We start from the raw sequence: 16,392 nt of genomic DNA, 5'->3' as shown, positions 1-16,392 counted from the left end.
TCCTCCTCATCCCACCTCCTCATCCCACCCCCTCTTCATCCACCTCCTCTTCATCCCACCTCCTCATCACTCCTCCTCTTCATCCCACCTCCTCATCACACCTCCTCTTCATCCCTTCTCCTCATCACTCCTCCTCTTCATCCCACCTCCTCATCACACCTCCTCTTCATCCCACCTCCTCATCACACCTCCTCTTCATCCCACCTCCTCATCAAATCCAGATCTTCAACATCACCACCAGTGACCCCACGGCTGCACTTCCCCCCTAAGATAAAATATCAGGATCAGGGTCTAATCGCCAAAGACTATTAACATTTCCATCAAATGGCGCATGCGTAAATAAATGTTCTTTAAACAAAAAATGAGTCTCTCCTGACTGAACTGTTGGCATTGTTCACATTTCAGTCTTTCAGCAGCATGGCTACGTCCACCACTTTGGTCCAGACTGAACAATCTCAAGAACTGTAGGAGGGTTAGCCATACAATTTGGCCACAAACGTTCCCTTTAGACTACATTGTAATGTTTACCAATCTTTTTATGACTTTTCCAAAATATCCTGATTTTAAATTGTCTATTAGTCTGGTTTATGACCGAAAATATTCAAGTTAAATCAGCCTGCAGCTTTGCGTTTTTATGTGCTAATTTGCTAATGTTAGCATGCTTACATATGCTAAACTAAGATGGTGAACATGCTAAACATTCTACCTGCCTGTTGCCATGCTTTTGCTAGCATTTTGCTAACATGTAGTGGAAAAGGAACTTAGATGTTAAGCTTTAGTAAATGAGGCAATGCTGTATTGTTAAAATGTTCATAATGGCCAATTTTTAAATTATTAATGTTACATTTCTGGATTATTGATGCATTCATCTATCAGTCACAACTGGTTCCCCTTTTTTTCGTGTTACACAGAACGATTTTAAAAGCAATGTATTTCTATTGGTAGTATGTTTCGTGCCTGCAGCACGTCTTTTTGTCCGTTAGGGTCTTGGAACACCGGAAGCTGTGGGGTTCATAAAACATGTTCTTACTCAATATCAAGCCACGATTATTGTTTTTATTTTAAATCATAATAATAATGTCGGACTTTTTTTGTCATCTGTGAGGAAAAGAGATGGGGCTCAGAGCCTCAAAATACTGAAGTCTGTATTTTTTAAAATCTTTTTTTCCTTCTAATTTGTTATTCTTTTCTAAATAACACACTGTTATTTACTCACCAATAACACACAATCATCCTTGTTTTTATTTATTTGTTTAATTCCATAACCTCGGGCTTTTTTGGCGTCCGTCAGGAACTGAATTTCAAAATAAAAATAACCGATAACAGATGCAGGCCTATAAAGGGACATTTCGAGCATCATTGCGATACACACATGGATGTATAATATAACTAAGGCCCAATCCCAAACCACTCCCTCGACCCTACCCCTCCGTGACGGAGTGAACTCCGTCTGTAGCCACACTCGCAACTCAACGAGGCTCCCTCCTGTCAGATGGAGGGAGTAAATACAGCAGCAAGCTTTGGGACGACCTCCCCTCTCTCCGGCACAAACAGAAAATGCCGTAACTGTATGTAACAACGGTTTCAAATCAGCATCTCTTTGACAAAAAATGTAAATTAATAACTCAAATGAAACTCCAAACATCTTTAATTGTGTTTTTTGTAAAGCTCTTTTAGTTTTACACCTGATGTTTATAAGCTTCTTTGTTTTTGCAACAGTCTGTAATACACAACTTTATAATAAAATGCACACATTTACCTTTTTCTAGACTAAACACAGGTATGATCCTAAGTTAAAACATATGAGGTTATCATGAGGTTGTTAACATCGCAATTTATCAGTGGATGTTTGCTGGAACTACTTGTAAACAGCTTGTTTCCTGACGGACACACACAGCGTTGAGACGGGTCAGGTAGAGACCAGGGCTGCTTCTCAGGTCGACTATTTTCATTTCCTCGCTCCTCGGTCCTCGGTCTCACCGGAAGTTGATTTGCCTGCGCCATCTACCGTCCCATGGCTCTTATTTCTGCCGGAAGACCGAGGATCGAGGAGCGAGGAGCGATCATGGAGGAGCGATAACCGAGGAACCACCAGACCATCCTCCGATGAAATCCTCAGATACTCGCCCCGCCCCCTTACTGTGTATCGCTCACTGATTGGACGATGCAGTGCATGCACTGATCTCATGCTTCTTGACATGAGAGCCGTTTCCCAGCGGAGTGAAGAAAACACATGAACCTCACGGGACTCACTCCTCAGTTTATACCGTGTTTTGTTTCAATTCCTGTTTCATTTAGTTACAAATATGTGATATATCTGAACAACAAAGTGGGCAAAAATCATTTTATTCATTTGTTGGAAACATTTTCATGATCGCTTTTTTCGTTTTACATTTTCATTTATTGTCATTTCCATTCAGTCAGTCATTAAGTGCTATTACAATGTTAATGTGCTACATATCCAACAACAAACAAACAAACAACAAAGTGTGCAATCCAATCAACGTTAATCTAACTGGGTTTTGATAGATAACATATCTCTTTTTCTTCTCTCAATTATTGTATTTCTTTTGTGCACTCTAATCAATATTAATCAAACTATTGTTCGTTTATACATTTTAAGAATGGCGTTTATCTTTTTTGAGAACGAGTTCTTATTTTATTTTATTTATTGGGATCTACAACAGATGATACAAATGTTTGTGTCAGTAAATGTGTGCTAACAGAGGCGGGGGTGTGTGTGGAAATAACGGGGACAGAGCTGTCTGCTGTCAGACGATCAGCTGTGCAGCGTCATCACAAACGGACGTCGCTTCACGTGACGCTCCGGAGGAAAGGACGTCCCATTGCTCGTAAAACTCATTTCCCTGCTTCTCGTGGTTTCCTTGCGTCCCTCCATGCTTCCCTGGTGGGAGGGACTAAACGCAGGGAAACGACGCAAGTGAGGGAAGCAAGGATTTCATTTAATCGACCTGAGAAGCAGCCCAAATAGTCCATTTAGCTTAGGAACCTTCCTAACCAAGTGAAATGACCCGGAAGTACTGAAATGATCAAATAAAGTCAACATCTCACAGTCTTTACTGAGCTGTGTGGGGTTTGTTCAACTTTTAAAAGATGTTTGAATGGTGATATACACACAGTGATAGATGTTAAGGACTAACGTTTATAATAAATACATTTGTATTGATTTTAAGATATTTTCATAGTTCATACAATCATACGTATTGGGATCATTTGTATTAATGTGGACCGGAGGGAGAGGGTGATGAGCATAAGTTTCACTTTAATTTTTAATTTCAATTCCAACTTTGGTCATGAAGAATATGTTTCTCTGTTGTCCACGTTCATAAAGCATAAAGCAACAGCTTCAGAGCACGGTGCAGAGTCTCTAGATGAGTTTACAGTAGTCCCTCGTTCTTATTAAACATCCATGTTGTAGTCCACTGTATAGAAAACTGTAGTTTCCATAGTTTCCCCACAGCAGCAGACGCACCTTCATGACGTCCGCTGGAGCATCATAAACACGTCGGATAGTGAAAGTGCATTCGGATTCTCTAAAGTACCGCAGTCTCTTCTCCTAAGTCCTTTTGAATTCTCCTATCCACTATCCCTTAACCCCGTGACGTTTCACTCAGAGGTCAAGGAATAGGAGATAGGGTTAGAATTTAGGATCTCCTAAGTTGTGGGGAAACTATGGAAACTACAGTTTTCTATACAGCGGACTACAACATGGATGTTTAATAAGAACGAGGGACTACTGTAAACTCATCTAGAGACTCTGCACCGTGCTCTGATGCTGTTGCTTTATGCTTTATGAACGTGGACAACAGAGAAACATATTCTTCATGACCAAAGTTGGAATTGAAATAAAAAAGGAAAGTGAAACTTATGCTCGTCACCCTCTCCCTCCGGTCCACATTAATACAAATGATCCCAATACGTATTGTAACGATCACAAAGGGAGTCGTAAACAGGCTGCTAGTTATTAGGCTTTAATAACTCTTCTTCTTTACAGATGATCACAGGTTCAGGAACAGCTTGTGGGTTCAACCTCACACTCACACTAACTTCTACACATACCCATATATATAACAGTGTCTACGTCACAACTTCCCGCCCTCCCCCGTCTGCTCCCCCAACCACAGGCCCGCACCTCAACCAGCATCACTGTGCAGCTCTATGATTGGCAGAGAGACGGGGGATGCCTGAGTGACACCCTCAGCATCCTATACAGGGTCGCTACACTACCCCCCAACTACAAAGTTCCTCGCCCACGAGGAACAAATAAAACTCAGCACAAACACTACCCCCACCCTCTCCAGTACTCTGCAGGGACCAACCCACTGACTGTCCAGTTTTGGGCACCGGCCTTTCTTCCGTTGTGGGCTGTAGACCCAGACCAGCTCCTCGGCCCGGAAATGCTGCCCTCTTGTCCTGGTGTCATAGTTCCGCTTCTGTCCACCTCGTCCAGTCTCAGCTCCATCTCCTTCAGTTCGCCTCCGAGTCTGAACCTCACAGAGTCCAGGGTCTGCTCCACCTCTGCCTTCATCGAGGCCTCTCTGTGTTGGGCGTTCTGCTCCATGATACTCCTCTCCGCTATAGCTACGCTTGCCTGCTTCTGGGACTCATCCAGCTGAGGTTTACAGGTATCCAACTCTGCTTCTGTCCTTTTCAGGTCTTCTAGAGTTTTCAAAGTCTCCAGTTGGGATTGTCCTAGCTTATTCTGGAGCTCGTTGTAACCTTGCTGCAGCGCCTTAGCGTCTCTACCCATCTCTCTGATCCTCTCCTTGTACTTGATGCAGTCCCTCTGCAGCTGCTTCTCCCTCAGCAGCTCCTCCTGCTTACCAGACTCTGCTTCTGCTTCTGCTCTCTCTCTCTGTGCTTGCCTCATGTCCTCCTCCAGCCTGGCGGCCCGGTCGCTCTCGCTCTGCGCCTCAGCCCGCTCCCTCGCCAACCGCTCCACCTCCCGCTGCAGCTCGGCCAAGTGCTCCCGGTTGTCCGCCGCCTCCTGCTGGTAGTCTGCGATGCTGCCATTGAGCTGGGACAGCTGGTTCGTCAGACGCTCCTCCAGGTTGTCCTTCTCGGCTTCCAGGCTCCTGAGCAGCTCTTTGAACTGCGCCTCCCTCTTGGCACCCTTCTCCACCAGGCTCCTTTCTCTCTCTTTGCCCTCTTGGAGGCACTTCTCCAGAGAGGCCACAAGGCTCTCCTTCTCTTTACTCTCCTGGAGATCTCGCTCAAGAGAGGCCAGCTCCGCTTTGAGTCTAGCCTCCTGTTGCTGCCGCAGTTCCCTCTCTGCATTGACAGCTGCTTCCATCTCCCTCATTTTCTCCTCTAATAAAACTTGAACACTTTCAGTCATTTCGGTAACCCATACAGGCTTCTCCTCCTCTCTGCAGCTCCTCACAGCCGGTGGTACCGGCCCTCCGTTGCTCCTCGCCGCTACACTCCACACAATCTCTCTCTCCACAGCCATCTCCAAGGCTGCCTGCAAGGACTGTGGATGCTGCAGCTGTACCCCAACCCTCAAGTACGCAGGGAGGAGAGCCCTGATGAATTGATCACGTGCCAGCTCACTCTGCACTCCAGGTGGCATGTGTGCATATGCCCGCGGCGTCAAGCTCTCCACGTCGTTAGCCAACGCACGCAGCGTCTCTCCAGACTTCCTACAGCGGTTACTCAACTCGTTCCGGAGCAGCTCTGGTGGGAAACACTGTCCAAACCGCCTCTTCAAAGCCCCCGCTAACGCTTCATAGCTGTGTCGGTCCTCAATGCTAAGTAGTAGCAGACATGAAAGAGCCTCGTCTGTGAGGCACAAAGCTAGCTGTAGTGCTTTAGTCTCTATTGACCACCCCCTGGCATGTGCAAGTAGTTCAAATTGGGCCTGGAAAGCCTCCCAGTCTGCCTTACCCGAGTATTTGGGTGTTTTCACGGACGCGGCGGCTGCTACTGGTTGATGGGCGCCGCCATTGTTGTTTACATCCAGCTTGGAAATGGCGCGAAATGCCACTGAAGACGGCGACATTCCCGCGTCTCTAGCCATCTTCACCGCCGACTCTCTCAGGCGCTCTCTCGCCTCCCGTGCACTCCTGAACTCCCCACTCATGTCCTTCGACCACCCGCATGCTCCATCTTCCTCTCCATCACTACTTTCCTGCTTCACTCCCATCTTGCTGAACTTTTCCATCTCCGCTAGCTTACCGGCTAGCTCCGTGACGCAGTTACGAACTCCCATCCGGATAGACGTCCTCCGTTCGAAAAGTCACTTCTGACACCAATGTAACGATCACAAAGGGAGTCGGAAACAGGCTGCTAGTTATTAGGCTTTAATAACTCTTCTTCTTTACAGATGATCACAGGTTCAGGAACAGCTTGTGGGTTCAACCTCACACTCACACTAACTTCTACACATACCCATATATATAACAGTGTCTACGTCACAACTTCCCGCCCTCCCCCGTCTGCTCCCCCAACCACAGGCCCGCACCTCAACCAGCATCACTGTGCAGCTCTATGATTGGCAGAGAGACGGGGGATGCCTGAGTGACACCCTCAGCATCCTATACAGGGTCGCTACAGTATGATTGTATGAACTATTAAAAGATCTTAAAATAAATACAAATGTATTTATTATAAACGTTAGTCCTTAACATCTATCACTGTGTAGGCTATATCACCATTCAAACATCTTTTAAAAGTTGAACAACCCCACACAGCTCAGTGAAATGTTGACTTTATTTGATCATTTCAGTAAAAACTAACGTTCATATTTCTCTTTTTGATTATAATACTGATGAACGTTCAAAACAAAGCACTTTGGCAACTTACCACATACGTTTAAAATGCGTAATAAGCACCGTAACTTTTATGATATAATTTCTCCCATAATCGTTTGTGTCCGTGAACGGCCGACTGTTGAGTGACGGCAAATGCTGCGGCTGCAATGCATTGTGGGGCAGCATTTTCTCCTCTCCTTTCGGTTAGGGAGGTCCAGTGGTTCCTAAGCTAAAGGAGGTTATAAAGGAAGTTTGAAACCTCCTTTCCTTTCATTTGGAGAATTGGAACGGCACTTATCATGGCTGCCAGTGACGTACTTCCGGGTCATTTCACTCCGTTAGGAAGGTTCCTAAGCTAAATGGACTATTGGAATGCAACCCGGTTGTCACTACCCGATCTGCAGTGCGCATGTGCGAGATGGTCCGCCATATTGGATAACTCCGGACGGCAACCCAAGTAGGACAACATTGACACAGTGGCTTTTGGCAAAGCTCAAAAGGAAAACTCGAGAGAGATGAGTTATTGTTATTACAACGTGACTTCACTATTATTTAACAACTATTTTTATTGGGTTCTTTTATTTGGGGTTAAGTACATTGTCAGAATAAGTGAGGAATGCATTTAACTTCTGTTAGACAGCTATATGCCATACATTTTTGCATACATTCACAGTAAATATGTATTCAGTATTTACATATTTACTGTGAATGTATGCAAAAATGTATGGCATATGGCTGTCTAACAGAACTTAAATCCATTCCTCACTTATTCTGACAATGTACTTAACCCCAAATAAAAGAACCCAATAAAAAGCGTTATTAAATAATAGTGAAGTCACGTTGTAATAACAATAACTCATCTCTCTCGAGTTTTATTTTTGAGCTTTGTCAAAAGCCACTGTGTCAATGTTGGCCTACTTGGGTTGCCGTCCGGAGTTGTCCAATATGGCGGACCATCTCGCACATGCGCACTGCAGATCGGGCAGAGCTGCAGATCGGGTAGTGACACCGGTCTCCAGTCAGCACCGATGCAGACTCGCTGTTTGAGGGCTTGATAGCCCACTCCCCCTCCATACCGCTCCACACTCGTTGCTTTGGAACAGCCCTTAATATGGCGGACACTCTGCGTGAACGCGCAAAAGGAGGGGTAGTGTGTAGGGGTAGGGTGTAGGGGGCGGTTTGGGAATGGGCCTAAGAACTGGATACAGCGTGGGAGGCGGAGCCTCATTCATTCCTGAGAGCTGCTCATTGGCGCATGAAGATAAAATGGGCCAACTTTTGAGAGAGCGAAACGTCACAGATTACCCGTCATGCCTGATAAGTACCCGTATGTGCGCTCATAGAGCATGCGCAACTTTAACCACGCCCCCCAAAATGCTTGTTCACATTAATCACGTCAATTTGCGTACACGTAATTTGTACGATTTTTTCAACGCTGCTGTGTGGACGGGCCGTACAGCACCGCGCGTTCAGGTATGCATGGTACTGGATTGTTATGATGGATTTGATATTAACGAGGCGGCCGCGGCAGTTAGCAGCTAGCGGCTAGCTAGTAATTAATGCTAAGTTACACATCAATCGTTATGTACTTTTATATTATGCTGATAACAGGATCTAGTGATAGCCAAGCAACAGAGCTTAATTTAGCATGATACTTGTGTGGGTTGTACATGAAACCACTTGGTAATATATAAAAATGTATGTATTTTAAGCCTGTTATGATCAATTGTGAGTTCAATCGTATCTAAAAAGTAAAGCTGATGATGGATTACTGTGGTGGAGTTAAAATAACAATAGCCTATTTCTCTTTGAAATGTGATGGAGTAAAAGGATAGTAACTGTGACTATCCATGTTAAGTACCCCACAAGTAACAAAAACGTATAATACTTGAAGGAAAGGTGTAAAATGTTTCCATAAATACCAATATCACACACTACAACACAAACTATAACACCCCTTTTTGTTAAATACCAACCATGTGTATATATATATATTTTATTTATATGTATATGCCGCTAAAACTATATATATATATATATATATAAATATACCAGGCTGCTAAATCCTCCAAACTGTTACAGTCAGAACACGTAACATGAACGTGCCGGGCAGCGCGGTCCCGTGGGTTAGATGCGCGTTCATAATGGCGAGGAAAATAACTCTCAGAATAACGTTATTAGCACATTTTTACAACTTGAGGAACGAATTTTTTTAATAAGGGCTATACAAACGTTCATACTGGGTAGTTTATTTAGTTTAAAAAAAATTATCCAACGATTTACCGACCACTCTTTCCCAATGTAAGTCAATGGGAAAAAGTGTTTCCGGGCCCAGCAACCTAACGGAAGTGTAGTACCGCCGTTTGGCCACAACGAATATTCTCATCAGAGTCCGGCGCACTTCCTGGGGGCTTGGATACACATACACAGCCATTGAACTGATTACCCAAGATCCTCAGCTATGGTTTAAGCTCGCTGATTGGATGTTTTAGCCGCAATGCATGTAGGGATATGGTGTTAATGCAATATGAAATCCGAAAAACATTTCTGAGTTTAGGATGGCCGAAGACACTACACTACCCATAATCCCCAGCTATCGTTTAGGACTACTGTCCCCGTGATTAATCTTCAAGCTCTGGGATTGGATGTTGGAGTGGCAGTGCCCCAAGGTTACGCCGAGCGTCAAACAGCTGTTTGAAATGGAAGGAAACCACGCCAGACTATCCAAAACTGGAATCGAACGCCCCCCCCAGAACATGCTGGCTATTGTGTTTCGCAAAATGTTTTATGGGACGTCTCTACTGAACGTTTTCGTTTTTCCCACAATTAGAAGTTGCCAGAATTAAACACATTGGTGTTATCAAATGTAAAACATATAATTAATAGATGGGTGAAAATCGCTTGTGTCCATAATGCGCAGCATTAATATATACCCACATGACAGCTCATTGTTACTTTGTAATTCTACTCCACTACAATTCAGAGGTTAACCTGGTATTTTTACTCCACTACATTTATTTTAGTTACTTTGCAGATTCTGATTAATGATGTGAAATATAAACAACCCTTAAATCAGACTTTAGTTACACCTGAGTAAAATTCAGGGAAGGTGATTGTCAAGTGCCAACAATCAGGAGAGATATTTGATAGTTGGTGCTTGAGAAGACTAAACATTTATCTGCAATTGACATGAATGGAAACGAGTAATAAAGTATATTCATTACTCGTTATTCTCTACTAATAGTTAATTAAAGACTGTATATTATGGCTATTTTGCACATCCCTTTCAAGATTTCAAGATTTTCTAAGGTTTATTGACATATATACACAACTATGGTGTAGTTATGCAATGAATGAAAAACTTGGGTCGCAGCTGAGGTTCCTCAACAGTGCATTACAAGACATCTATCAATATGTCTATTAAACTGTCATATTCTGCACATTTCTTATACTATCTACATACATAAAAGTATAATTCATATGTATAATATCAGTTAAAATAAGTGCTTCAACATTGTTAACATTGCAGGAAAGCAATATATTAGACGTTAAGTACTTTGTCAGGCCTAATATTTATCTTTTGATACCCCAAAGCTTTTTTCTTATTTAAAAGAAGACCTTAACCTAAAGTATTATTTAATGTTTAAATAAAGGTTCATTCGTTTTTCTGTTTTGCACCTCCTCCTATTAATATCTGTGTACATCCTGCACTAAACTGTTTTATTGTAGAGATCACTTATAGTATCTTCTTGATTTTTTATATTCTATATTTCTATCATTGACCTTCTACTTTCCTCCTATGAAAGTATTTTTTTCATCAAATATAACACATACAAATAATAATTCAATAACATGCTTTAACCACTAGGCGGTGTACACAAGGTACACACAGCCATAATAACTTTGTATTATTAGTGTAGGACACTTATGTATGTACAACATCTGAAGATGTGTAGTTTTATTCATGTTTTCACATAATTTTACAGCATATTGCTATACTATTTCAGACTCAGTATTTACATTCTTACATTCAAAGAAAATCAGCAATATCTTTAAAAACTACAAGTCCTTTTATATCAGCTGTGCACCGTTATGGTGTAAATATAACCTATCTACGAATTAGATCAAATGTAAAAGTCAGCCGAATTAGTGTTGATACTGCAAGGAGACGTATTGTGTGAAAATAAATTGAAGATGTTGTTTAATTGCTGATATATTTATGATCCACGTCAGGTATTCAGTTTCGGCGGGATTTCTTCCAGTTTTTCCAAAGGTCTTCTCATCAGGGCTCTATAAATAAAGAACTACGACAGATCTGTAATATGTAATGCAGCCGAACCGTGTATTACAATGCCGTTATGATGACTTTCAAAGAGAAAAGCAAGAACACTCGGAATAAAGTATTATTTTCTTTTTTTTTAAAGTTTTTCGGGTTTCATATCGCATTAACACCATATCCCTATATGCATTGCGGCTAAAACATCCAATCAGCGAGCTTAAACCATAGCTGAGGATCTTGGGTAATCAGTTCCGTGCGTGTTTCCGGTTATTTTTATTTTGAAATTCAGTTCCTGACGGACGCCAAAAAAGCCCGAAATTATGGAATTAAACAAATAAATAAAAACAAGGATGATTGTGTGTTATTGGTGAGTAAATAACAGTGTGTCATTTAGAAAAGAATAACAAATTAGAAGGAAAAAAAGATTAAAAAAAATACAGATTTCAGTATTCTGAGGCTCTGAGCCCCATTTCTTTTCCTCACAGACGACAAAAAAAGTCCGACATTATACGATTTAAAATAAAAACAATAATCGTGGCTTGATATTGAGTAAGGAGATGTTTTTATGAACCCCATAGCTTCCGGTGTTCCAAGACTCGAATGGACAAAAAGACGTGCTGCAGGCACAAAGCATACTACCAATAGAAATACATTGCTTTTAAAATTGTTCTGTGTGACACGAAAAAAAGGGGAAAATCGTGTTGGTAAACACGAATCAATAGATTAAATGTTGTGACTATAACACGAAATGCCGTGAGACCGGGTTGATATATTGCTGCCATGCCTGCTTCCAACAAAATACAATAAAAATGCTCCGTTAAAGTACAAGTAACTCAAATAATTTACTTTGGTGCAATACTTGAGTAAATATACTTCATTACATTCCGTTACCTATAGCCAGTAGCATGGCTATAGCCTTGATCTAAAAATAATATTTACATGCTAATTATTTTATATTACTTTTATTACCTTTTTAATAATTTCAGGATCTACATTTTAACAGTTCCAAAATCATCTTTGACCAACACAGGTTAAACACTTAACACAAAAAGAGTAGACAATAGTTCAGCAGTCAGTGGGGATTTACTTCAATTCTGGTTTGGGACATTAACTTTAGAAAAGTATAATATATATGAAATATAATGTATAACCGAAGAGGACCGATGAGTAGAGGTGGTGTATGCGTGATATAATAAAATATAGAAACCTGAAAAAATTGCGTAAATCTTCACAAACAAAGAGATCTTGCCCAGATGCCCTAAATGCTGCCATGACAGGGTTATCGATTCAAATCAATGCTCATGTTGCATCAGTGTTGTTCATAATTAAATGACTTATATTATTGCTGCCATGCCTGCTTCCAATAAAAAACATGTACATCTGTTCCCTGACTAAAATCCGTGCTGTGCCTCTCATACGCTGTGTTCATATTTCTGTATCGCATAACATATATGATAGACGTCCATGTCTGCATTTGATATTAAATATGAGGATCAGCATATCAAATCTCTGTGTGGCGATGCAATTTCCTCTGACTGCAGAACACACGGGGGCTTATCGTGCAATGAAGACCCGGACCTCATATGTGGCTCCATGCTTCAGTCTGGAGAAAAAGTGCTTTCATATCACTTTTTATGGTTTCATGCTTCATGACAGATAAATATCCTGTCGGAAAACTGAATCAGCAGTGTTGAAAGTAACCTTGGGGTCTGCGGCAGGATGACAGGGGCTGTTTGATTGAAATATTGATTGACTGGATATTTCTCCAGGAAATCAGCTTCTAAAGATGTGATGGTTATCGTCAATGTGAAACTACCTAATGTTTTATTTTCCTATATATAAAACAGAGGTATACTTTAAAAATGTAATCCTTTAGAATTACTGCACTGAAAAATCTGAAACATTGACTTTAATTAAATGTATTCTGTCAACAGATTTCACATAACTGTATTAGGTTAGTTGAAAGCAATAATATTAAGTTTAAATACAAAATATTAGGTTCAATTTAAGATTATTGCTTTCAACTAACCTAATACAGTTGTGTGAAATTTGTTGACATAATACATTTAATTAAAGTATTAAAGTGTAGTTACTTTGAGCATAGAAATATAAGAGTAATGTAACCTGATTACTTTCCGTAACTTTTTGATTATCTTGACATCAAACGCAATGCAAATAAATAAGAGATAACAGTAAGATGTTTTTTACTGAAGTGTTTCATGTAAGACAACAGAACAATGTAACCTTAAACAAGAAACCAAGATATTTAGTATAACAAATGTGTCAATTAAGGCTCCACTTACAGTAGGCTAGACCTAAACAGTGTTTTAGTTTGATCAAATCAGGTGTCAACCTACTGCATTAAAAAATATATTTAAAAAAAGAACAAGGAAGCAGCCTAAATGAAAACTAACATGGAAAATTCAGGCAGTACGTCCAAATATTAATCTTTGTTGATACATTTTTAACCTGCTCGTAATCCAATTTTCTTTTATTCAATAGTAATCTGATTACATCTTTCCTCAATGTAACTGTATGGGAATACAGTTTTTTTCGTATCCTGGTTACGTAATCCCGTTACATGTAATTCACCTATACAGTATATAAAATACCCTTATCATAAGGATGTGTAATTGGATATTAAGATTTACCAATTAAGTAGTTGCACTCTGGGTACCTTTAAAATAATGAAAGCTAATTATTTCATTATGCTTGGGGGAAGATCCTAACTGGTATTCCATAGAGGCTGAGCCAACTCATCTGAACATGAAGCCATTATGACACTCGCAGAATGATCACAGCTCCATCCCTTCTAGTGGCAGGACAATGGTCCGCTGCAGAGAGGGCGGAGGTAATGGATGATGCTTTGTCAGCCAGATTCAGAGACATGTAATTGCCGCAAGCCCTTAGTTAATAAAAAAGAAAATGGCCTCAGTCACATTAAGTGTACAGTGTCCATCTACAGCCTGGGAGCCTGTCTCTGAAACCTGGGAGGGAAACATCAAACCTGGGCGGAGCACAGAGAGGATGCATTTAAGTAAGTCATATTATATTTCTCTTTTTATTCAGGCAGTGTAATCAAGTAGATTGAATCAAGTACTGTACATGAGTATTTTTATACTACTTTTATTTCTCCTCTTCCACATTTGAAAGCCAATATTTCTTACCACGGATTAGGATTCACACAGTGGTGGAAAGTAACTACATTTACTCCAGTACTGTACCTAAGTACACATTTGAGGTACTTGTACTTTATCTGAGTATTTTCATTTTATACTGCTATTCTACTTCTACTGTACTACATTTTGGAATCCAAACTGGTACTTTTTATTCCACTACATTTGTTTTAACTGTTGCATTTACTAGTTACCTTATACATATATATTTTGACAAACAATTAATTTAATTGGAACAGAAAATTATTTGGTAGAAATATTGTTAGGAAGATTTTTGTTCAAAAATATAACAGTTCCAGATTCTGAAGACTTGATGCTTGTGCTTTCAAATATTTAAAAAAAAGTTTTTAAATGAGTAATTTTACTTCTAATACTTTAAAAACATTTTACTTCTAATACTTCAAGAAAATGTTTCTAATCGTACTTAAATATCTTTTACTTTTGATTTTAGTACCATTCTGGATGCAGTACTTTTACTTTAAATTGAGCATTTTTAGAGTGTATTGTTATTAATTGTACTCAAGTAAAGAATCTGAATACACTTTCCGACACTGGATACAGATTATAAGATCAAACCCAAATATAAATAGACTAATAAAGGAACTATGACATTAGGACGTCCTGCAGCAGTATACACAGTAGTTAAACGAGCAGTTGTGATGAACACTTTGATGCATCAGTCGTCATTAGGGATGGGTATCGTTTGAAATTTATCGATTCCGATTTCGATTCCGGTTCTGCTTATCGATTCCGGTTCTTATCGATTCCCCGTTTCGATTCCAAAATTGTAAAATAAAGAGGTCAAACGTTTAGATAACAAAAATATATTTATTCTTAAAAGCTTTAACTGAAATTGTTGCTAAAAAATATACATGCAATACAAATGTATTGCACAATAGCTGTGCTTTATTTTAACTGAGCTATGCCTGTGGCAAGCTATTAACAGGCATTACACTTTGCCTTTTATTTTTATTTTTAGTGTAGTGGAGCCTCACTTCAGAGTGTTTACCGCGACCTATCTTTGGTGTTATGAAGTGACTGAGCTCGTGAAATGTCTACGGGAGGGCGGGGGAGCATCGCTGCGGGGCAACTGTGGACCTCTGTCGCCTGTCAGCGCAATTTATATGATGCCGTTTAAAAAAATGAAGGGCGGTGCCGGCCGTCAGCGTACGGAGCCGGCCGTCAACGGCCCGCTGACGACCGGCCGTTCTGTGATTCTCCAGGTCCGCCCTGTATTCCACCGGGTCACCGCAGCACCGCGGTGCAGACGGACCCGCTGGAATACAGGGTCTACCGCGTTTAGGAACCGTTAAGCAGAACCGAAATTGTGTATTTTGTATGGGTACATCTTATCTGGAACCGAGTTTCGGTTCCCAACCCTAGTCGTCATGCAAACATATTTCGTTGATTTAAGATATATGATTCTGAAATGGGCCCACAACACGTAACAAGTACTTTTACTTTTGGTAGTTTGAGTCTAAAAGGATGGCAGCACTTTTGTATTTTACTTGGTTAAGAATTTGAATGCATGACTTTTAGTTGTAACAGAGTATTTTACAGTTTGACATTTTTCTAGTAAAGAGTACTTCTTTCCCATCTGCATTCAGGCTAAAGGTGTGCTCTGCCTCGGGGCACCCCATCATCAAAAAGCTACACATCCACTGCAAATATTTTTAAAACAACTGCTGCATCTGAATATACTTTATATGACCAAACTAGTTTATTTTATGATTGTTATTATCGCCGATTTCCTGAATTTACATTTAAGAAAATATTCAAGTCCTTTTTTCTGTGTTGGATCAGTGAGACAGAGGGGGAGGGGGGCAACATAAATGCTGATTCTCATTCAGCCCGCAGGCTCACTTTCAGGATCCATTTTGATCTTCAGCAAACAAGCCTGAGCTCTTTAAATCACATGATTCAGACCGCAGCAATTGATTCATCAACTTATTTTCTGATTGGTTTTCCTGACAGCTTCCCAGATCCTCTGACTGATCGCTTCACTTCCTGCCTGGAGGTCTGACTGTGGAGTGTGTGCTCTGACAGCAGGGTGTGTGTGACCTTCACACACTCTGCTGGTCAGTCAATACACTGCAAAGAGCATCTTTAAACAAGAACAAAAGATTTGAGTAGATACAGATTTCAAACAAGAGCCAGTGCCTTG

General features: G+C 40.7%; 1 protein-coding gene across 1 annotated transcript; it reads right to left on the bottom strand.

Moving 5' to 3' along the window:
* Positions 1 to 4,271: 4,271 nt before the first annotated feature.
* Positions 4,272 to 6,383, bottom strand: LOC117553073 (myosin heavy chain, embryonic smooth muscle isoform-like). Its single transcript, XM_034226850.1, has one exon. The coding sequence runs from the start codon at positions 6,230 to 6,232 to the stop codon at positions 4,304 to 4,306; it is 1,929 nt and encodes a 642-aa protein (XP_034082741.1). The 5' UTR covers positions 6,233 to 6,383; the 3' UTR covers positions 4,272 to 4,303.
* Between the last annotated feature and the right edge of the window lie 10,009 nt (positions 6,384 to 16,392).

This window comes from Gymnodraco acuticeps, unplaced genomic scaffold (genome assembly GCF_902827175.1).
Source record: "Gymnodraco acuticeps unplaced genomic scaffold, fGymAcu1.1, whole genome shotgun sequence".
In the NCBI taxonomy this organism is placed as follows: Eukaryota; Metazoa; Chordata; class Actinopteri; order Perciformes; family Bathydraconidae; genus Gymnodraco; species Gymnodraco acuticeps.
Note: the sequence above shows the minus strand (reverse complement) of the source record. Positions and strands in the feature narration are given on the sequence as shown.

What these genes read in the sequence shown, in the direction of transcription:
- LOC117553073 (XM_034226850.1), bottom strand. Translation starts at nt 6,232, where the DNA reads ATGGGAGTTCGTAACTGCGTCACGGAGCTAGCCGGTAAGCTAGCGGAG.